The sequence below is a fragment of the Mizuhopecten yessoensis genome, unplaced genomic scaffold (assembly GCF_002113885.1).
Source record: "Mizuhopecten yessoensis strain PY_sf001 unplaced genomic scaffold, ASM211388v2 scaffold4553, whole genome shotgun sequence".
NCBI lineage: Eukaryota > Metazoa > Mollusca > Bivalvia > Pectinida > Pectinidae > Mizuhopecten > Mizuhopecten yessoensis.
Genome location: NW_018405604.1, coordinates 66,245 through 90,797, shown reverse-complemented (window position 1 = coordinate 90,797; position 24,553 = coordinate 66,245). Strand labels below are relative to the sequence as shown.

General features: G+C 35.9%; 1 protein-coding gene and 1 long non-coding RNA gene across 4 annotated transcripts in view; one reads left to right on the top strand and one right to left on the bottom strand.

Annotated features, from left to right (window-relative positions):
* On the top strand, nucleotides 1-4,996 carry LOC110449297. The gene is made up of 2 exons (XR_002462835.1): nucleotides 1-510; nucleotides 4,607-4,996. It is a non-coding gene; the product is annotated as an uncharacterized LOC110449297 (long non-coding RNA).
* Nucleotides 4,997-10,147: 5,151 nt separating this feature from the next.
* LOC110449284 (leucine-rich repeat-containing protein 74A-like) overlaps nucleotides 10,148-24,553 on the bottom strand; it is a 32,136-nt gene continuing 17,730 nt past the window's right edge. For 2 of the 3 annotated variants that reach the window (XM_021496050.1, XM_021496051.1), the window contains 10 exons: nucleotides 20,260-20,353; nucleotides 19,319-19,374; nucleotides 18,517-18,595; nucleotides 16,218-16,303; nucleotides 15,685-15,879; nucleotides 15,175-15,270; nucleotides 14,489-14,761; nucleotides 13,696-13,781; nucleotides 11,650-11,838; nucleotides 10,148-10,393 (listed from right to left, as the gene is read on the bottom strand). In XM_021496050.1, coding sequence (XP_021351725.1) covers nucleotides 10,288-10,393; nucleotides 11,650-11,838; nucleotides 13,696-13,781; nucleotides 14,489-14,761; nucleotides 15,175-15,270; nucleotides 15,685-15,879; nucleotides 16,218-16,303; nucleotides 18,517-18,595; nucleotides 19,319-19,374; nucleotides 20,260-20,353 — 1,260 coding nt within the window. In that variant the 3' untranslated portion in view covers nucleotides 10,148-10,287. Of the gene's footprint in view, nucleotides 10,394-11,395; nucleotides 11,404-11,649; nucleotides 11,839-13,695; nucleotides 13,782-14,488; nucleotides 14,762-15,174; nucleotides 15,271-15,684; nucleotides 15,880-16,217; nucleotides 16,304-18,516; nucleotides 18,596-19,318; nucleotides 19,375-20,259; nucleotides 20,354-24,553 lie in introns of all 3 variants that reach the window. The other variant, XM_021496052.1, reaches the window with a different exon arrangement.

The window sequence follows — 24,553 nt, the reverse complement described above, 5'->3', positions numbered from 1 at the left end:
GAGACTTCACAGATGTCGATGTTTCTTGCATTAACGAGGTCGATCTGTTTCTGAGCCATGTATTACACTGCCTCAATCGAACCTCAACCTTTAACATGACGTCTAGAAAGTTTTACTGGGCAGAGGAATGTGATATTTGTATCAATCTGAAGATTGACACTAATTTTATTGTTTGTTCAGTCTGTAAAAACGAACTTTGTCAGAATTATTTCATGAACTTGACAAGTCCAGAGTGTCCAGATTATAGAGGGCCACTCTACCTGACAGAGGAAATGGTGACGGAGGCCTGACACAACTTTAATCTAATATTTTATGATGTGGATGCTTTTCGAATAGTCGAATACTACTATGTTGTCGAGGATGAAGAAGACATCTATGGATACATGGAATTGGGGGATTTCAACAATCCCTCTTCTAATGGAGCAAGATGTATCAACCACTCATTTGCCTGGAATTACATCGAGCAACAATAACAACACTGGTTATACTGGCCAATAGTATTTAAATGAGGTAAGCCGGTGTCTTAAATTTTAAAAACAACTATGAAGTAATGTGCAGTCTAGCTGTCTTTGTATTTGATCTACATTGCACATAATTTCGATAACCGCCTTGTAAGCTATTGTTTGTTATTAAGCGTTAAATCATTAAATTTTACATGATAAACGGCCAACAGTATATACAAAGTATACCTGTAGTTTGGTGTTTTTGGTTTAAAATGTAAGTTGTAAAATGCCAATGCTCAGCCCGCAAGTTTTGTGGGGCTCATTTTTCTGTGAGTCTCATTTTGGGAGTATCTTGATGTAAGGAACTATCCAGCCCGCAAGTTTTGGTTTTTGTGAGGCTCATTGTTTCTGTGAGTAAGTTTTATGAGGTTCATGTTTCTGTGAGTCTCAATAACGAAGCTATTATAAAAGGCATCATCTAACCAGAGGTTTTAGTTGTATTACATTGCACAGATACCTCGTTAGTGGTGAAAACATAGATTGAAGTACGATTGAGACCATCAAGCTTATGATACTAATTGTACTTAGGGGTGGGGGTAGGAAAGTATAGGCGGACATTATACCATTATACAATCTCATTAGGCGTCTGTCCAGATGCTTCTGATTCAATACTAGTTTATAAGAGAGTCTCCCTACTTCAATTACCACTTGAATCTCGCAAACTGCTAAGGTCCTCTACATGTTATACAAATAGACCTCGTTAGTGGTGGAAACATAGATTGAAGTACAATTGAGGCACCGCTTGAATCTCGCAAACTGTTACCTTATGAATGACAACGTAACAATAGACATATAACAATATAGATGTAGAACTGACAGAAACACAGATACCAATCGTACATGTTTATTAATACCTAAAGCAAAGATTAAGTGACCTAAATAGTTACTTGTATAATGTCCGTCCATGCCTAAGTCGGATTAGAGTCATTACCTAGATAACAGGTTTTCGTCACCCTTTATATGAACAATACTGAAGTGTAGTAAAGCAAGATATGTGAATAACCACACCAACTCTTCTGACATGAATAACAAGTATTTATTTAATCATACATTGTTTCGTTCTAACATTAACATTGCAAAGACAGCAGGTATGATAAAAAACCTGGTCATGATAGTTTTAGGTATATATATATAATCTCTTTTATTTGTGAATTTTCTAATTTAAAGAAGTTATTTTTGTGTATGCATTCACAATTTCTGATATTATAGCATTCAATTTTGTAAAATGTAATCAAAGAAGTGTTTCTAGTTAATCACATAATAGTCGCATGATCAGACCACCTGCTAATAAAAAGTATTTGTTGGACTAGTGTCAGAATTTGTAAGCTAACATTGACCCATCACTGATTGACAGTTTTCTTTTAAATGTTTGATTTATTTTTTTGTCTCGATTGATATAATTACACAGTATTCTTAAAATAGTTTTGATGTACTATCACGTTAACTGAAATATACCCTTGTCACAATGCTCCTCGACAGAAAGTAAAATAAAAGAACAAAAATCTTTACTATATATTTTTATTATACACATATACGTATTTAACATATTTCTATACACTTATATCATTTTAACAACATTCTGCATTATTATATAAAATGTTAACAAATTTCTAATATATAACATATTTTAGTCTTAAGGTCACGGAGTTGTTAAACTATTCTACTCAAATATACATAATGAACTATTTTATTATTTCAAACACCAAATATTCATAGTGTGCTATTCTTCACATTTTTGTTGTTGTTGCGCTCAATCAAGTCTCATTCAATCATTACAAGTAAAAATGAAACGTGTTGTATAATATGATCGGCTATTGAACAATATTGTAAACTTAAACTCGCGACATGAAGCTTTTATTATTATGAAATTTATTATAACTAAATACATTAATTGCACAACAATTGAATAATGGTATAAGATAACAGCCATAGGCTTTAATATAAAAATTATTACCATTTATCTCTTTCAAGTCCATGTAAGTAAAAATGAATCTATGTGTTGTACGGTTCATAATGGGTTATTGAATAATTTTACAATAAAACTTTTTCCGATATTAAGTGGACTATATTTTCATTGATGGATAGTTACAAATAAATGATAACTTATAAATTGTACAACATGAAGGTTTAATTATCATGAATAACTAAATGAATACATAGTATAACGAACATGGGTTTTACTATATACAGTGTCAGTTATGAACAAATTGTAATTAAATAATGTACATGAAAAATCATTCTTGCCATATTTACTATTATTGTACATCAGTTGAATAAGATAACAATCATAGGCTTTAATGTACAATTCATAAAGATAACTCCTACAGATAATGCCTTTGTCATATACAATTTCTATTAAACTGGTGTAACGTTTACAATGTCGTCTTTTGTTTTGTAATGACCGAGGGTATAGCTTTCGCAGAGATTTGGTAGGATCCACCGCTTGTCGTCAAAAGCACATAATCCAGATTTGTTGATGTTATACACGTATTACTGGTGTCTATAGCTCCTAATGGAATGCATTTCGCACATTATATTTTGTTTGTAAAAGAGGCATTCTTTGTACATCTCGTGACGCAAGTCGTGCTTTATGACAGCTTTGGCAACGCTTTTAGCCACTTGCTTTTCTTTGAACGAATTGGTAGTGATTCTCATGTTTTTAAACGTAAAAGTTTCTCGAACGGCATATCGAACGCTGTACATTTTGGCGCGAAGTCCTACAAACTCTGCGATAGGTTTGCCTGCGGTTTCGTCTTTAAAATAACCGGGTATCTTTTTATTGGTGGAATCGTAACAGAAGTGCCCCGCCGGATAATTTGACAAGTCAAACACATGTCTGTCATGTAACATGTCGACATAGATGTCGTCACAAAAACTGTCGGTGTCTGTGAATAATGATTTTATCCCGTCTCCATATTTCGGTTTGAGATATTTGTAGTAAAATTCGTACATGATATATTTCGATAAATCTAAGATGGTTTGACCCACGTAAATGGGTTTGTTTAACACTAGTTTTATTTTGGCGTTTTTTATGCCGGTCAAATCCTCATTAAATATGGTACATCTTTGAAAAGAAGGTCTTGAACAGGACCTTTTAAGTTTTTTGGTCGTGTGAGCGAGTTTAAAGTCGACTCTGTTGCGAACGTTTTCCATGGTCTTGCCAAACACAGTTGTTCATCAATTTAAAAAAAAACTTTTTCGAAATCGCTCGAGAGCATTCGTTTAACAGTATCAAAGTCGATGCATTTCCTCAACCAAGGGAGTTGTCTAAATTGCAACACTCTGTGGATTTTTGTAACTTTCAAATCCAGATCTAAATAGAGTTGTAAGTTTCTATAGTGACAAATGTATTTTGTCTTGCTATCAAGGTTTGGTATCAACTTTTCTATTTTTTACGCGGCCATATAGCTTAGATTCTGTATGTTTATCGCACGGACTAAGCTCTCTCCACAGTGCTTTGCTTGTGGGAGATAACTCCTCATCCGAGACGGTTTTCGCTCACCCTCTAAATAGACCCCTAGGATGTACCCCAAGTCACCCTCTTTAGGTATAGAGAGCAAGTCAAACTTATCGACTTCCTCAACCCAGCGAAAATCATCTACGGGCAATGGTTCTGTCATGGCTTTGCCATATAAATTGTTACAGTCTGTATACATGATATACGAGTCGGGATGGGATGAATCGTACGATTCGGGAATGTAGGGATTGTTGGCTAAAACAGGTACATGTCTGGGTCTGTGAGTAATTCCAAACAAACACCAGTCATTTTAGGGCTGACAAATACATCGTCTTTGTTAGAATCGTTTATGTCTCTCGGTGATAACCCGTTTAAAGATCTGTGAGGTGTAGCGCTGTAATTGATGATGAAATCTTGTAATCTATCGATGTATTGATAAGTTCTATATTTTGTAAAGTATCTGTACATCATCGTCTTGAGCGTCCTGATTACTCTTTCTGCATAATTAGCCTTTGTCTCATTCTGTCTGGTAAAATAGTGCACTTCATGTTCCTTTGTCACTACGCATGCGCTTTGGTAATTTTCCCTCTTTCGATAATTCTTTTAAAGGCATCTAATACATCTCTGGCTGTTTTTGTCTTTACAGGTTCAACCCATACGAAACGTGTGAATACGTCAATGACAACAAGGAGAAACCGATAACCAGATTTCTGCTTTGAAAGGGAGGAAACGTCTGCAAGATACGTCGTATTGCTCGAAGGGACCCGAAACGTCTAGTCGTGCTCGCTTAAAAGAACGTCTTGGAGGTTTCTGTAAACTGTTATCGTCGAGACTTTGTCTAGTTTTAAGACCTGGCGATTTATATCCTTGCAATGTTAATATCTGATGTACTTTCGTGGGACTGAGAAATGCGTCACCATTCTTAAAGTCATAATACACCGCATTTATGCGTCTTCTTTCATCTTCTATCAACATAATGATAATGAGACAAACATTTATGTATATACTCTTTTATTACAAATAAAAATATTTTACAGCGTTTTGTTTTTAAACTTATTCTCTAAACGAATCATGGACATGACCATATGACTGATTTTGTCTTTCCATTTCCATTTGGTTTTGAGTTCACCATTCCACGTTACATAACTGTGATATGGAGGCATTCCTCACACTTCTTGAAATGCTCGAGTTTACGTTTCTCGAATAAAGTCACGTATCACTTTTATGTCATCCACACTGTTAAAGGCGTCCTTTATACAACATTGTTGCTCTTCTACGATTTTTCTGACGTGGTATGCATATACTAGTTTTAAAAGGTTGTCCATTCTAATGCAATCTGACGAGTCAATTATCAGAAATTTCTTAACAAATCTACAAAGGGTATGGCAGGATAGAATGAGGATCGAAACACTCCACGAAAAGTTTCTGAATTCACAATGTTTCAAAGTTTTACCACACTTATAACATGTAATATAATCACCATGACCTTCGTAGAAAAATCCATCACGAGCCAGCTGGTATGGACGATGTGTACATGGCCACTGTAAGAATGTCATCAACCGACAGGTATGACTTGTCATGTGGTTATGATGTAGATAGATTCATCTGTATATTAATTGAATAACTGGGTTTCGACATTACCGATCTTCTTAACGTATTTCTTTATCTTTTCGCTATAACTTTGTTTTACGTAGTTCTCGTCCCTTAAACGTTCGTCTTGCATCAGACGTTGTAATGCGTCTGAAGGTATACAAGATTGAATGGCAAACTCACGCCAAGTCTTTTCCACTTCTAAATGATTTGTTAAAGTCAATGCTTCGTCAAAATGTAAGTCTATAATAACAGCAGTAGAATGCATCAGACATTCATGTTCATGTTGACCAGCTCGATGATTCTCACAGCCTAAACATACGAATAGTTCTGTTATTGTTGAATTTACAACGTATGCATAAGAGAGACACAGTAGATTTTTTTTATAATTCTCCTATAGGCCTTTTCTTCGTTTTTTTCAATCCGATAGTTTTGCAGTCTTAAACTGTTTAAGTAGTCTTTTCAATCTGTTTCTGAGCCATGTCATACAACTGAAACCTCTAGTAAGATGATGCCTTTTATAAGGATTACTGCCTCAATCGAACCTCAATCTGCCTTAATCTGCCTCAATCTAAACCTCAATCAGACTTCAATCGAACCTCAATCTGACCTCAATCTAACCTTAATCTGCCTCAATCGAACCTCAATCTAGCCCAATCTGCCTCAATCGAACCTCAATCGAACCTCAATTTGCCTCAATCTGCCTCAATCGAACCTCAATGTGCCTCAATCGAACCCTAATCTGCCTTAATCTGCCTCAATCGAACCTCAAACCGAACCTCAATCTTTCTTGGATTGAGGTTCGGATTGAGGTTGAGCATTGACATATTACATCTACTACTATAGTGTTTACCGCTGCCTCTTAATCATATACAGATGTAATGCGACAAAAAATTGATGGATTGTTTATTTTATCACAGCATTATTTTTTCCAAAAGCAAAGAAGTCGACGAAGTACCGATATATATATATAGTTAGACACTGACCTTCGGAGAGGAGCATTGAAATCAAAGCTGTCCTGTCGACACAACATCAAGAAAGGTACAATCGTCTCCTAACACACTGGCTTGATACAAGATCATTCGGACCAGTGGTTGGTGAATTAACGGGATTGGACACTATAGGAGAACTGGTGAATGATTTTACAGGTCACGACCGTAATGTTGTGTTAATTACTGCTGGAAACTAACCCCTTTTGGAAAACCAGGTTCCCCTTTTTGATTATGTTGGGGTTCATGATGGCTTACCTTATATGTCGATGCCTTCTGGACTCTTTTTGTCATATCGATTGTTTCCTATTGTTATTACACTGTTTTTCTCACGTTGACGATGTGGTATGTACTTTGTATTCGTGTGAAGACAATGTTGTATGTTTTATACCCCTGAGATTAGTAGCGACGAGTTATCTAGGAAACTTACTTAAGATAATACCTTCACTAAAATTGGCGAAAGTGTCGGGTACTTAAATATCTAGAAAGGATTTGCATTTTGGAGTCGTCCCAGGGTCACTAATACTGCAGCTATAAATAATAGAATATTTTTCAATATTGGGGCATTGTGAGATTGCTCACATATCTAAAGTGTACATTGCATTAATCGAAGACGATCAAACTGGTTTTTTTTTTCATTTTCATTGCAAGTGTAGTTGCTCTGTATAAAGTTGCTGTGGGTTATGCCACTGACATCATATGTTTGAAAGTTCTACTATAAGATCCATGCCTAAAGTTTATTATATTGTTTAATGGGTAATATTCGTAGTGGGTGGAAACTGCCCGTCAAACACGTCCGCTTAAAGTGCTGTATTTATTTCATGGTATGACATTAATCCTTGCATAACAGAAATTAAAACACAGCTGTGATGTCATCCATTGTTATTTGCGTACTATATCCAACAGAATTCATAGGTATCACATGTAGCCGTCCAATAAGTTACCTGTAGCTGTCCAATATGTACACAAAATAATTCACATAATGGACAGCTAAAGGTAAGTTTTTGAATGAGCACATACTTATGCTATACAATGGAAAACATAGTAATAGAATAAATGTGAAAATACATATTTATTAAATGTAACACAGAATTTAAATATCAACATTCTTAAAGTATAGCCGGTATTTATATTCCCATAGTCAGATTTCCAATGCACTATATAATTTTTCCTTGAAAGAAGGTTTGAATCACGGAACACTCTTTTCACATGAAACATCCATATAGATGCATACATATCCAAACACTTTACTGAGAGACACATTTCCAGCATTTTTTGTAATTTCCTTTGAATTCGTAATTTTGGCAATAACGCGTTGGAGTTGAGGGCAGTTCAAAACTTTTTTTCCACAATTTATGTGCAAAAGATTTCTTTCGTATCATCCCTTGAGATATTCGTGTATAATCCCAGATATATAGCTGTGATATATCTTTGATGAAAACATTTTATAGGTGGTGTTGAAATCTTGAATTTTCCCACTTTAATTGTGTGGTTTAATTATTTCATTTCATTCTCTCACAGATATAATCCCAGAAATATACTGTAATCGCTTTCTTCAATAAATCAATCACATTATTAGAATTTAATCCATTTCAATACTTAATGCTAATGCCCAAAACGTACTGCACAGGGACTTTGTTGGGAACGCACCTTCACAAGACGACATTATTCAAATGAGACTAAATTCTACCCGGGCATATTTCACACACCAGTAATGCATGCACTTGTACAAAAGCATGCAAAGGACACCATTGTCCTTTATTGTATCAATAACCTTCGTGGTTGATTGCACATACTGAACAGATATTGAAACTGTCCAATAATAACACAAATAGGGTGTGTGTTTTAAGTAAGATAAAAGCCTCAAAATGTCTATTATGTAAAATAATGGACAGTTTGAGGCTTATATCCTTTACGGAAATATATCTTCTCTTTATACAGCAGATTGAAAGATTCATGATAAACTGTTAAACACACATCAAAGAGAGATGACTAAACATTACATAAAGGATTATTAATGTAGACACGTCCAGCATGATCACAGACCTGCCTTGCCCATCGTGATACAGTCAATTTGATAATGCGAGAATTATAACTTGTAAAAGTAACCCCTTATACAGTGACATAGTAATTTACACAAAAGTCATCAATAATGTAGCATTGTTTAATAAAATTGGTAAATACATTGTAGCAGTAAGCATTCCAACACCTTAGTCATGCACTCAACCTATATGTTGCAACAATACAGTTTATCAATATCGCTCATTCTGACACATTTACCTGTATAAAACTAACGCTACGTGTATTGCCGTTAAACTTGAAAGTAAATATATCATGATCTGAAAACCAATTAAATACAGGACTTTTAAAAACATAATCTAGATATACATGCAACGGACATGGTGAAATGCGTACTACATGTATTTAGTAAGTCTAGATGTATACATACATAGTACATACCAAAATGTAGCAATGTTGTTGTTTTAGGTTGGATATTAGTCCTGTTATCGCGGACTAAGGATTATAAATAAAGATTTTGTTTTCACCCTTTAAGATAAAAATGTATTTGGCACATATCAACGTCATAGTTCGTACTTGTTCATATAAAACACACGGAGATAACACGATAAATCCTAAAGAAACTATTAAAGCATACCTACATAAACCTTTACATGGAACCCAAACAGTTACAGGTAATATAACCACATACTATCACACCTGTCCTAATCACATGATGTACACTTCCGTGCATTTATGCTTGGTCACTAACGGTATCACAAAACAGTCCTTTCAGATGAAGTGTGATTTTTTGTGGTGTCGAAATGTTCGCGTTTTTCGTTGTGAGTAAATTAACGCGAAAATATCCAAACGCGAAAATGTATCTATAGTTAAAAAAAAGATGTATAGAATTAATTATTTTCAAAACCATTGCCAACGCGAAAATTTCCACAACTTGATCAGTTTAATTATAAAGTCACAACGTGAAGATTTCCATGCGTGAACATTTCCACCTGTAACCAATATACTAAATAAAGCCAATGACGGGACGTTCTGCTGTCATTAACGTTATGGCATAACAAAGGTAAACACGTGTTGAAGAATTACAACTGTAAAACCGAAAACACTTGACGTAATTAATACCAACACACTGCATGTTATTTCTATAGTTATATGTTACAGCCAACCATCATTCAGTGACAAATTATATAACAGCACTTGTTTATTAGTAACTGAAAAGTCATTTAAAGGAGGCTAATAACGGACGGACTGAAAAATACTTCTTTTTCCAAACGGATGGGAACGATTCAATCGTTATTGCAGTAAAACTCTTTTGCGATTCGATGCATAAAATAAATACTATAGACAGGTTGGGACAGGCGGTATATACATGGAATAAAATGTTAGTAAACAGTTCCACATCTTAATGGATAACTTTGCTTTAAGCTGAAACAGGCATTCAAAAATTCGTTGTCCGTCTTTGCGTATTGCAGAGTTATCTTCTCTTGTGAGCAGGTATTGATTGTTACGTCAATGGTTTGTGTGAGAAAATTAAGTCGTTTTCTCAAAAATTGATGACGTTACTCTCACAAACCAATGACGTGACAATCAATACCTCCTCACAAGAGAAGATAACTCTGCAATACGCAAAGACGGATGAATGGGCACAATTTATTATTGTGTCAAAAGTCACACACACAATTTATAAACGCTCACACTGTGTGACGTGAAAGCACTGAATTAAGGTCGGTCAAGATATGACAGAAAGTCCTGGAGCTGACTGGATCGTCCGTGTGTAGCTTTCCATGTCCGACTTTGATTTCTGCTGGCTAGCTAGGGCGGCGGACCGGTCAGTTCTATCAAAACATAAACACGATCAATAAGACATAGAATCGAGGTAAGAACTCCGAAACTTTGTAATCTGCGCGCCGCGCCATTAAAATGTCAGGGTTTTATATAGTAGAGCTATAATAATATAATTTTACATTGAGCATAGGCTTTAAAACAGATATTATAAGAACCTGTATTTTAGCATAAAAACATGTTTGATATATAATTGATAACTCTAATGAAATCAGCGATATGTATGTTCAGGAGCTTATTTAAGTAAAACACCCATTACATGGTTATGTATGATAGCTTTGTTGTTTGTAATTCATGCCTTTTTTATAGTCTCTCTTATATAGTTCTGTCCAGGGTAGATAATATCAGCCATTGTTCTTGAGATAACACTTTCATTCGTACCAAACTATACACAAAAGAAGTTTTGAACGTCATTATAGCATCAATCGTTTCATTTGAAACCCAATTTATTGCCATCAGTTCTAAAATGTTCAATGTTCCTGTTTGATAGAATCCTCCCGCCCTCCTGATTTATTCTAATAACCCATTTACGACAGTTTGTAAGACTGTTGGTTTACTGTATTCTAATCAAAGAAGCATTGTCAAATTTTGAATTGAGAAATAAAAAGATTGACGTCTTGATTTAATTTTAATTGCCAAAACTTCACAAACAGTAAAGGCAAGGTGAGAATATGTGCATATTCCGTTCCCATTCAGATTTTATAAAGTAGCTAATAGAAACACTTATGTAAGATGCAGCATTTTATGGCAGGAATAAATGCCTGCTAAAACAGTAAAACATAATATCAGAAGGTATACCAATAACCAAGATGTAATCTCTATTGATATTCAATCGAAAATATTATTGGTGGTTTAGTATTGCTACAGTATGTGAATTAGTGAACTTGCACCTAAACTTTAACTGTAAGCAGTTGTTTTCTGTTTAAAAATATCTATACATGGCAACCACTACTGAACAACCTTCACTACAGTGCAACAGACACCAGTATACTTACATATCAACCTAAATAGAAAACAAACAAGTTAATCGTGGAAACAAACAAATTACCCGTCATACGTTATATGTGTTTTCCTTTAGTAACGGTCCAAGCAGCTTACATCATGAATACTGTTTCTGTCGATGTATATATTAAGAGTATGTAAAGTACTATATATATAGTAAAATAGAATGTCATTCAGAATAAAAAATAAAACGTACTACCCATACATATGAAGTTTAAATTGATACTACCTAGTAGAAGTTCCCTACCTTGATGTTGGTCTCGACTGTTGCCTTGACGACGGCCGTGACTTTTGCCTTGACGATGGACGTGACTGTTGTCTTGACGACGGCCTGGAATTCTGTCTGGTTGAAGGTGTAGATGTTGACAAAGTAGGGGTCACTCCCATCACCTTCTCAAACCTTTTCAAGTACTTCTTTTGACCTTCAAGCAGTTCGCTGGATTAAGAGGGAAGCAAACAAGACGTCAACATTCAGTATGTCAACTGAGCGGGAAAATTAGACTGCTTTTGGCATTGACAGTCATTGAGCGAGACAGTTGGCCGAACTTTACACAGCACAAGGTTAAAAGCTGTAGTTTCAACGAGTAATAGTCAACAAACACTGACGATAATAGAGTCATCACTGCTAGTCTAGGTCATTATTTTATAGACATATGACCTAACCAATGTAAAACAAAAAAATTCATCCCGAAGTGTCGTTTGGACATTGAGAACGCATTGAGATTAACAAAGTATTCGAGATCTGATTAAAATCATATTTTACATGGCTTCGTTAACTTCGTACTACGCCGGAACATCTGAGTGTGCCGCGGTCAGGGTCACATTCAGGTGACCTTTATATTTATAAATAATCATTAAATTTTGACCAATCAGAGACCCTCTTTCAAAAGGGCGCTCGGAGTCGTAATAAATATGGCGGACATTGATGAGAATAATGCGAAAGTTATTTGAGATTGATCGTCTGAAACCCGAACAGAAAAAGATTTTCGAAGCTTTATTAGAGAAGAAAGACTGTATGGCGGTGTTGCCTACGCAATTATTACCCAATGGGTACGTTTTCCTTTGCGTCGTAGAAACGTCAGTTCGCGCCGCCATATTTGTTTTGGAAAACTAATCTGTTCGATACCCCTCGCTATTTATATATCAACCATGATATTCCGATTCGCTGGCAAACTTTTGCCAGCGCGCCTCTGATTGGTTTATCTAAAGGTCACTTGAACGTGACCCTGACCGCGGCACATTCAGATGTTCAGGCGGAGCCGTGTAACAGATGATTTTAATCAGATTGGATCAGCATTCAGACATTATTTCAAATTATCAGAGTTGGTTTACTAACTTTGTCGATAATCATGATATCTTTCGGAACTTAAATATTCCCGGATACTGCATCTATACAAGAAGAAATACTAACTATTTGACAGATGAACATCACACAGAAAGCGGAAATCAGACAGAGCGAAGAATAGACTGGAAAAATTAAATAAGCGATGTTAAGTCGGGAACTAGATACGGATCTGATCAGATAGTGGTGAGATCGACCGAGATCCAAAGCCTCAAGGCACCAATGCGAGAAACAAAGAGGCCTGGAATGCATCATGTTTTGAACCATTTAGAGGACAGTGAAAGTCGGAAAACTCCAAGTGTTTGTTGAAAATGGATAAAAGAAAAAGGCTGAATTTCAGAAATGGTTAAGAATAGAATACGGCCAGATAACTTGTTTTCATCAATTAACACATACACGTTAACGTTTTCACTACTGAAGGAAATCAAAAGACTTCATTCGTACGTTTTACCATTTACTAGAGGAAGTCGGAGACGTACGATATATTTATTTTGTATAAAAGAGTCGTAGGGTTCTGCGGATTCCAAACAAATCCTGATGGAGGACATTGGAAAAGCACAGGTAATAATAGTTAAAGCCGACGAAGAGAGTATCTGGCTGTGTATGCAGGTTGTGGAAAGAAGCTGTCAGCTGATCATCAAAGTTATAGAATAACCATCTCTGCTGATCTGTCAGGGCTTGCGTACAAAACGGTCAGTACTAAAATATAATGCCTAATGATATCAACGGTAAAGCAGAAACAACAAGAAATGCATTTTCTTGTAATGGTTTCAAAATTTCGTGTCGCAAGACAAAAAAAAAACCCATTGGAACGTAGTTCTTCCGTATATTTGATATGAGCTACACCAAATTTGTTATGACAAACGCCAGGTAGCTTGTATACAAATATTTGCCTTGTAATTCTCGTATTGTATTAACATTTGTTTGATACACATGTTTACAAACATTTACCCAAAGTCGATTGTTCCATCGTGGTCTTCATCCAAACGTTCCATAAGAATTCCTACGTCCTTGTCTGATATAGGTATGCTGTTGGCCTGAAAAATATCACAATTTAAGTATCAATTCTGATGTATCCAGTTAATTGAACTCTCATTAGTACAGTCATTGCTAACCTTGTTGCTGTAGATAAAAGAAGACAGATGTATTATTTACTTAGAGCCAATGTGATTGGATGATCTAAACAAAACGAAGACAGTATGAATACCTACTGAGAAAGAAGGTATTAGGTATAATACTGAGAATGAAATATCTACTGGTAACGAAGGTGGCTGGTTTATCTCCTGTGCACGAATATATCTTCTATGGACGAAGATGATTGGATTATCGTCTAGGGACGAAGATGGCTGGATTATCTTCTAGGGATGAAGATGACTGGATTATTTTCTAGGGATAAAGATGACTGGATTATCTTCTAGGGATGAAGATGACTGGCTTATCTTCTAGGGACGAAGATGACTGGATTATCTTCTAGGGACGAAGATGACTGGATTATCTTCTAGGGACATAGATGGCTGGATTATCTTCTAGGGACGAAGATGACTGGATTGAAAAATCTTCTAGGGACGAAGATCACTGGATTATCTTCTACGAAGGGTGGGGGTATAAGATGACTAGGTTATCAACTTGAAACGTAATTGTCTGGATTTAATAGAATTAAGATTTTTTTCTGGACCCTTCTACATCTCATATTAAAGCCTTAAATACAAATCTTTCATCCATGCCGCATACCCGTTGTACCTACTTTCATGCCGTTACGGAACTCCTCAAAGCTTATGGAAAAGTTCTTGTCCGTGTCGAGCCTGTTGAAGAGGTCCATCCAGCGGAGTCTATTGTCATTGACGTAGTTGATGAGGAACAAGAAAGGGTCGTTCATACAGTTTTCTTCCCGCTTCTTTATAGATGCCTTAATAAGGTCGTGAGCGTTCGTGAAGCCGCCATGCACAACTTTAAACTTAGGTTTCAATTCCTGAATTTCATATACAAGTCTACAAGCTTCACTAGTCAGCCAAGAGTCCTAGGAATTAACAAACAGAAAAATAGATCAGGAAATTAACCCTATATGTTAACTGATAATACAGAAAAAAATTGTTTCATACCATACACAGGTACATTTTTATCAAGAGCGGCGAGATTAGACCCTGAACTGAAAACTAAACTTGATTTTGAACGAAAAGAATACTTCTATAACCTGGAAATCATTTAATATCACTGCGATCACATAATAAACAATGAGCCTGTCATTCGATATTTGTAGATATATAAACTAGCCTATATCTACCTACAATTGTTATCTCATCAAAGCATGCATTATGTATATAGCGTGTTGTATTATGGAGAGGACTATCATAAGTTGTAATCATTGACACCCTAATTTTACCCTAACCAAACTACACTATGTGCTATAGAAACAGATTCTGCGAGACACACCTGTATCTCTAGTAGCTGCAGACCCATCTCCGGATGGGCGTTGATGACGTGCAGGGCACTTTCTGGCCCTAGGGTTGTGATTGGGTTCTTACTCATCTGTAACAAATGTTTAAATGTTAAATACAAAGGATAACTGTGGTATTTTTATAGACCTCATTCGCCTTGTCAAACTCAACACCATTTGTAGCTGAAATACTCCTTGCATTCCTTGTATACATGGTGACAGTCAGTTGTTTATTTTTCTATTTAACTAAGCATACACGTATTTTAAAGGAAAAAATGAAAGAACCATATCACGTTACAACTGTAGCATGCTCCAACATATCACGACCCCTCTAACAAATTAACTGAACATGACTATAAGCCAAAACATTGATACTTTCGAAAACCTTTTCTGGGATGAGACCTTTTACCTTGCTTTATTGCTTAAATTGATTTCGATTTTATAAAGCTCACAACATAAATAGTGGACCCTTCTGTTACCATGGTGGTATGCGTTTTTGCCCTTACCTTAAGTTCGAGCAAGGCTTTGTTGCTCGCCGTTTGTTTAAGAAGGTTGGCCAGACCGATGGGCCCTATCCGATTGGCGTCCATTTGCAAGACTTCGAGCGTTTCGTTGATGGTTGCAGCTTGTACCAAACAGACGGCGCCCTCGTCGCCAATACCATTCCATGATACGTTAAGGGTTTTGATGCTAGTATTCTCCTGTATCATATTAAGTTTAAAACCCAGGTTACCATTGCATTCATCTAAAAGAGTCTGCTGACAGACGATTGTTTTTAAAATTGCAACCGATATGTAAGATAATTATAAGACTAATGCTTTTATATTATTTTAATGTAATTTTTTATTATGACATATTGTTTCGTACGTATTGAATGTCTGTAAAATCATTTCTGACCTAAGCTGTTGAAAGGATGTGAACCTCTATAAAACCTAACTAAATCATTGCTTTCCTCGATCGCTCTTTGAACGGTTTAAACTTGCACAAACATTGGTAGTGTTTTGAAGGTTTTAGCATCAGAAGACAAAACAGAGCTGACCTTGAGCCCTTCCGCCACGGCCTTGATCCCGTCGTAAGCAAGGTGGTTCCAGCTGATGTCAAGGATCTCTATCGTGTCGTTTGCAGCTAGAACGAGATACATGTAGGTATGTAGCGATTGATGCTTGAGTATAGCTGACATAATCGATAGACTTGCTTGATTTGTGAGATAACATTGATATTCATTTTTTTTATTATCATATTCCCAAACGCCCTCTCAACGTAATATTGATTATTCTTGACTTATTAAGACAGAGAAGTCTACAGTTCAACGCACGTTTCCGCTTTCGGTCCTGTTCTTTATGTCAGGCATAATACAGTTAAGATTAAGGAAACTGTATCAAACGATCTTTTCCCCTTATAAATAACCGACATATGACAACTGAAAAATTACAAGGCACAATTTACCACCACATGTGCTAACAGTATAGGCAATTAAAAAGTTGTAATATTTGAACAAATCATGATTTTGGGTTGAAATGTTTTTTGACAGGGATTACAAGCCAGTCTTTAGAATAGTAATGCAAAAATTGAAAATGTTGGATAAAATATGCATTTAAATCATCATTGAAGAACAATTTGATATGTAGCATCTATATGTTGCTGCCAGAAATTGTATTTTTAAACGTTATAAGGGGTTTTATAGGCATCTACTCTTTCGCTGTATTTCACATTGCCATTAACTTGCGTTCATTTGAGCTTTAGTACCACTGATAATGCATAAAGGGACGAAATACTTAGTAGCCATATAGTGCTGTAAAACGTTTACTATGTTGGGCTTTCTACAGCGACAAACTTACTATTCCTATACATGTAGGTGTTTCCTTATTTCGTATTTCTAGTACCTGTAATAATTTATCATTGATAAGTTTCGTGACTTTATTTTTGTAAAATTATATGTTTCAAATTCGAAATCTTGTAATGTAAATCAATATAATTTATATAATGGGTAATCTGACGTAATTGCTGATTCTTTGATTTTGAATAAAAAAAAATTGTTGTAAAATTGAGTATTTCATATTCTAAATCTTGTAATGTAAATTCAATATAATTTGCATCATGGGTAATTGCTGATTCTTTGATAAGAAATTAAAATTTCAAGATTTCGAATAAAGAAAATCCGTGAATATGAATATGAATATCTTTTGATTAGAGATAATAAATTTTATAATAAAATACAAGATTTAGAATATACAAAATGTTATTAAATATGAAAAGCAAGTTTTATAAAATAAATCACTAAAAGACTATGAACATATTGCAACGTTTGATACGCCATATCCTTAGATGAAGTAATCAATAAACAATTAACTGTTTCAATGGCTAGTCTGTCCAATCCTATTTTATCTTCGGCAGACATACAAAAATGGAATAACAAGTATTTATGTTGAAAGTTAGTGACATTTTCCTAGGAAAGCTGATTATAATAAAGTGAATCAGGGGAAGCCGCAATAGCAACATAAAGTACTGCTGTTTTAATGGAAGTTCTGTGGCTATCAATCAAAAATAAATGTAGACGCATCAGTGCGTTTTCGTGTTCTCAGGAAATTGTTACATCGATATCTTTCAGAGAAATCACAAGCCACCAGGACTGCTACACAAATTAATCCTGCAGACATGATTGTCTCCCGCACTCCCACCGGGGTAATTTTAGAATCGAAAATAGCATCAGAAAGGTAATAACAATTGACAGGTATGCCAACTGACAGGAAATAATAGTTTTAGCTAAAAGGGGAACTGTTGTTATGTGATCAAATAATTAATCGTGTTTCGATCTCCCGAAACCGACAGGTCTGTCGGAGCTTCGATTTTATTGTTGTGTTATACCATATATCATAACATCGATCAGTGATAGAGTTATCTCCTTTACGAACTTTAATGTGAATTATCCCATTATTCAGAATCAACCTCTCGTTGATAACATTACACTCTTGTGTACTTTTCTAATATACCATCAATTGATTACGAAGGCCCAAAATGCTATTTAATTATATTTCTAATTAAATAGTGCTTCACAATTCCGTCTTTGCGTATTGCAGAGTTATCTTCTCTTATGAGCAGGTATTGGTGTTACGTCATTGATTTGTGTGAGAAAATTGCGTCGTTTTCTCAAAAATTGATGAGTTACTCTCACAACCAAATGACGTAACAATCAGTACCTGCTCACAAGAGCAGATAACTCTGCAATATGCAAAGACGGAAAATATCTGTAACGGTTTGACACCAGACGTTTTAGACAATGTCATTAGTGCTTAACTCTTTGGAAAGGGAGATAAGTATTATAGAGAGCAACCACTTACCAATTGCTGGTCCTAGATGCTGTCCTCCTTCCGTCTCTAGGTTGTTATGGCTTAGATCCAACACACGTAAGGAAAACCGCTGCAACAAAACACAAATTGTAAATGTTTCAAATTAGTGCTAGAATGATTTATCTAATGTAGTTGACATGACTGACAATGATGGACTGATTAACAAACTGGCGCGAAGAAACCATAAAATGCCATTGTAGTAAGGTAAATACAGCTGATAAGTATAGACTGTATACATTGTAGTAACGTAAATACAGCTGTTAAGTATAGACTGTATACACTGTAGTTAGGTAAATACAGCTGATAAGTATAGACTGTATACACTGTAGTAAGGTAAATACAGCAGATAAGTATAGACTGTATACATTGTAGTAAGGTAAATACAGCAGATAAGTATAGACTGTATACACTGTAGTAAGGTAAATACAGCTGATAAGTATAGACTGTATACATTGTAGTAACGTATAACCAGCTGATAAGTATAGACTGTGTACATTGTAATTTACTAATGACGCTGACCATACTAAAACAGAGAATGAACATGAAGATGCTTCATATCAAATCTTTTTTCAGTGAAGATTTAAGTGCATATTTTATCCAACATTTTCAATTTATTGATTTAACCGTATGTATCGGCAAGAGGGAACAACTAAATTCATCCTCTTTACCTTCATCAGATGACACATTTTTCATTACTATTCTAATCACACAGGCTTGTAATAAATATGTTAACCAGTCATATATAGTGGTGAAAAAGAGATTCTAACAGTACACATGTACTGTATCTACTTACGTCAAACTGGATAGCCTGCGCGAATAGGAGCGCGTCATTTCGGTTAAACTGGTTACCTGTCGAGAACAGAAAAGGTATTTGTCAGACATAGGGTATATCAACAGCAGTCTACAATGATCTGAATTGCCAATATCGACATATCTGTCATTGTTTCATCTTCTTGATAAAGCCCACATAATCAAAGAGTTTTTTATGATTAAATTACGTTTGTTCTCTTTGAGACGACTATCCTTTAAACCAAGTTCGAATCAAATGTTATCCCCAGTCTACGGTGGATAGAGCGTGCATTGAAAATATATCGATTACAGATAAGACAAAATGAAACGCAAAAATGGAGAAATACGTGGTTTTTGTATTTGAATGTTTTGCTGTCGGAGTAAAGCTTTTGATCCATTTACAAACAGAGCTGATGTATCCTATCTATGACCGACTGAAGTACCCCTCTAACATACAGACTAGAGGGACAACAGATTCCCCTGGTAGACACTTGTAATAAGCCGCTTGTAATAGCACCCCACATATCTAAATTATTTAGGGATATCAGACCACCCCCCCCCCCCCCCCCCCCCCCGGTAGACACTTATCTGATCATGTTGATTGGTCAACTGTAGTTCCCTTCATTCTTTAAGACTTGAGGGACAGCATACCCCTTGTAGACACTTGTCTAACCATGTCGTTGGCCTACTGAATCCCCCTCATTTTATATGATTTAAGGGACAGCAGATCCGCGTTATAAACATATACGTAATAATGTCATTGGCCGACTTTATTACCCCTCACACAATTAGGGTTTCAAGAGATCCAAGGAACACGATAAACAGGCCATAGACCAATTGCATTACCCTAGATAAACTTTAATGACAGACTATCCCGAAGGTTGCCACGTACCTGGGGCCTTCATGAACTTTGATGGACAGAATGTCCCAACAATATACACCTACCTGAGGCCTTGAGAGACAAGATGCTGTCATTATGTAGCAGCATGTTACTGAGGGCCTGTGCACCGTGAGACTGTAGATTGTTATCGGATACATCCTAAATGGAAAGACAACACAATGTAAATAGTACCGTACATAAGAACTGAAGACAAGAATATATGTTAACATGCATCAGGTGACAATGTTACAAGAAAACGTGGTATCAATTGTAGACAAAACTACAATACAACTGTATCTACTTCAGACAACGCTACAATACATCTGTATCTACTTCAGACAACGCTACAATACAACTGTATCTACTTCAGACAACGCTACATTACAACTGTATCTACTTCAGACAACGCTACATTACAACCGTATCAACTTCAGCCAACGCTACAATACAACTGTATCTACTTCAGACAAAGCTACAATACAACTGTATCTACTTCAGACAACGCTACATTACAACCGTATCAACTTCAGCCAACGCTACAATACAACTGTATCTACTTCAGGCAACGCTACATTACAACTGTATCTACTTCAGCCAACGCTACAATACAACTGGATCTACTTCAGACAAAGCTACAATACAACTGTATGTACTTCAGACAAAGCTACAATGCAACTGTATCTACTTCAGACAACGCTACAATACATCTGTATCTACTTCAGACAACGCTACAATACAACGGTATCTGCTTCAAACAAAGCTACAATACAACTGTTTCTGCTTCAGACAAAGCTACAATACAACTGTATCTCCTTCGGACAAAGCTACAATACAACTGTATCTACTTCAGACAAAGCTACAATGCAACTGTATCTACTTCAGACAACTCTACAATACAAATGTATCTACTTCAGACAACGCTACAATACAACTGTATCTACTTCAGACCACGTTACAATACAACTGTATCTACTTCAGACAACGCTACATTACAGCTGTATCTACTTCAGACAACGCTACAATACAACGGTATCTACTTCAGACAAAGCTACAATGCAACTGTATCTACTTCAGACAACGCTACATTACAGCTGTATCTCCTTCAGACAACGCTACAATACAACTGTATCTACTGCAGACTAAGCTACAATTCAACTGAATCTACTTCAGACAACGCTACAATACAACTGTATCTACTGCAGACAAAGCTACAATACAACTGAATCTACTTCAGACAACGCTACAATACAACTGTATCTACTGCAGACAAAGCTACAATACAACTGAATCTACTTCAGACAACGCTACAATACAACTGTATCTTCTTCGGACAACGCTACAATACAACCGTATCTACTTCAGACAACGTTACAATACAACTGCATCTACTTCAGACAACGCTACAATACAACTCATAAGAACTGAAGACAAGAATATATGTTAACATGCATCAGGTGACAATGTTACAAGAAAACGTGGTATCAATTGTAGACAAAACTACAATACAACTGTATCTACATCAGACAACGCTACAATACAACTGTATCTACTTCAGACAAAGCTACACTACAACTGTATCTACTTCAGACAAAGCTACAATGCAACTGTATCTACTTCAGACAACGCTACAATACAATTGTATCTGCTTCAGACAAAGCTACAATACAACTGTATCTGCTTCAGACAACGCTACAATACAACTGTATCTACTGCAGACTAAGCTACAATTCAACTGAATCTACTTCAGACAACGCTACAATACAACTGTATCTTCTTCGGACAACGCTACAATACAACTGTATCTACTTCGGACAAAGCTACAATACAACTGTATCTACTTCAGACAACGTTACAATACAACTGCATCTACTTCAGACAACGCTACAATACAACTGTATCTTCTTCAGACAACGCTACATTACAACTGTATCTACTTCAGACAACGCTACAATACATCTGTATCTACTTCAGACAACGCTACAATACAACGGTATCTACTTCAGACAAAGCTACAATACAACTGTATCTACTTCGGACAAAGCTACAATACAACTGTATCTACTTCAGACAACAGACAAAGCTACAATACAACTGTATCTACTTCAGTCAACGCTACAATACAACTGTATCTACTTCAGACAACGTTACAATACAACTGCATCTACTTCAGACAACGCTACAATACAACTGTATCTACTGCAGACAAAGCTACAATACAACTGAATCTACTTCAGACAACGCTACAATGCAACTGTATCTACTTCAGACAACGCTACATTACAGCTGTATCTACTTCAGACAACGCTACAATACAACGGTATCTACTTCAGACAAAGCTACAATGCAACTGTATCTACTTCAGACAACTCTACAATACAAATGTATCTACTTCATACAACGCTACAATACAACTGTATCTACTTCAGACAACAGACAAAGCTACAATACAACTGTATCTACTTCAGACAACGTTACAATACAACTGCATCTACTTCAGACAACGCTACAATACAACTGTATCTGCTTCAGACAAAGCTACAATAGAACTGTATCTGCTTCAGACAAAGCTACAATACAACTGTATCTACTTCAGACAACAGACAAAGCTACAATACAACTGTATCTACTTCGGACAAATCTACAATACAACTGTATCTACTTCAAACAACGCTACAATACAACTGTATCTACTTCAGACAACAGACAAAGCTACAATACAACTGTATCTACTTCAGTCAACGCTACAATACAACTGTATCTACTTCAGACAAAGCTACACTACAACTGTATCTACTTCAGACAAAGCTACAATGCAACTGTATCTACTTCAGACAACGCTACAATACAATTGTATCTGCTTCAGACAAAGCTACAATACAACTGTATCTGCTTCAGACAAAGCTACAATAGAACTGTATCTGCTTCAGACAAAGCTACAATACAACTGTATCTGCTTCAGACAAAGCTACAATAGAACTGTATCTGCTTCAGACAAAGCTACAATACAACTGTATCTGCTTCAGACAACGCTACAATACAACTGTATCTACTGCAGACAAAGCTACAATACAACTGAATCTACTTCAGACAACGCTACAATACAACGGTATCTACTTCAGACAAAGCTACAATGCAACTGTATCTACTTCAGACAACTCTACAATACAAATGTATCTACTTCATACAACGCTACAATACAACTGTATCTACTTCAGACAACGTTACAATACAACTGCATCTACTTCAGACAACGCTACAATACAACTGTATCTTCTTCGGACAACGCTACAATACAACCGTATCTACTTCAGACAACGTTACAATACAACTGCATCTACTTCAGACAACGCTACAATACAACTCATAAGAACTGAAGACAAGAATATATGTTAACATGCATCAGGTGACAATGTTACAAGAAAACGTGGTATCAATTGTAGACAAAACTACAATACAACTGTATCTACATCAGACAACGCTACAAGACATCTGTATCTACTTCAGACAACGCTACAATACAACCGTATCTACTTCAGACAACGTTACAATACAACTGTATCTACTTCAGACAACGCTACATTACAGCTGTATCTCCTTCAGACAACGCTACAATACAACTGTATCTACTGCAGACTAAGCTACAATTCAACTGAATCTACTTCAGACAACGCTACAATACAACGGTATCTACTTCAGACAAAGCTACAATACAACTGAATCTACTTCAGACAACGCTACAATGCAACTGTATCTACTTCAGACAACGCTACAATACAATTGTATCTACTTCAGACAACGCTACATTACAACTGTATCTACTTCAGACAACGCTACAATACAACTATATCTATACTGGCTATACACAAATACATAGCCAGGTTAGCGTAGTCAAAAATAAGGCATTAAGGCTGATGTCTTCGTAATAATAGCCCACTGGACTTATAACATGTCAATATATTTTGCGATCTGCATTTCTGAGAAATGACCCATGCTTTAAAGTTTATTGATATGCCTAGTACATGCGGAGCTTTATTTCTCTTCTACTAGCTGTTGAGAGGAATTCCGACCTCAAATAAAGATAGATGTTGCCATGCGAAACAACCACTAAAATCATAGTAAAATCCCCTGGTAATACATTCTTGCAAATTTATAAATAAGAAAACAAAGGTTAAGTATATACAGGTAATGTAAAACATGTTACGCGGACGTTTAACTATGATTTTTGTACTTTCCCATAGCAACAATCATCTTCTTGTGAGGCCGGTATACCTCTCCACACATAGTTAAAGATAAATAAAGCCCCGAATGACCTAGGTATATAAATGATCTTCAAATAACATGTCTTTTCGTACCATTCAG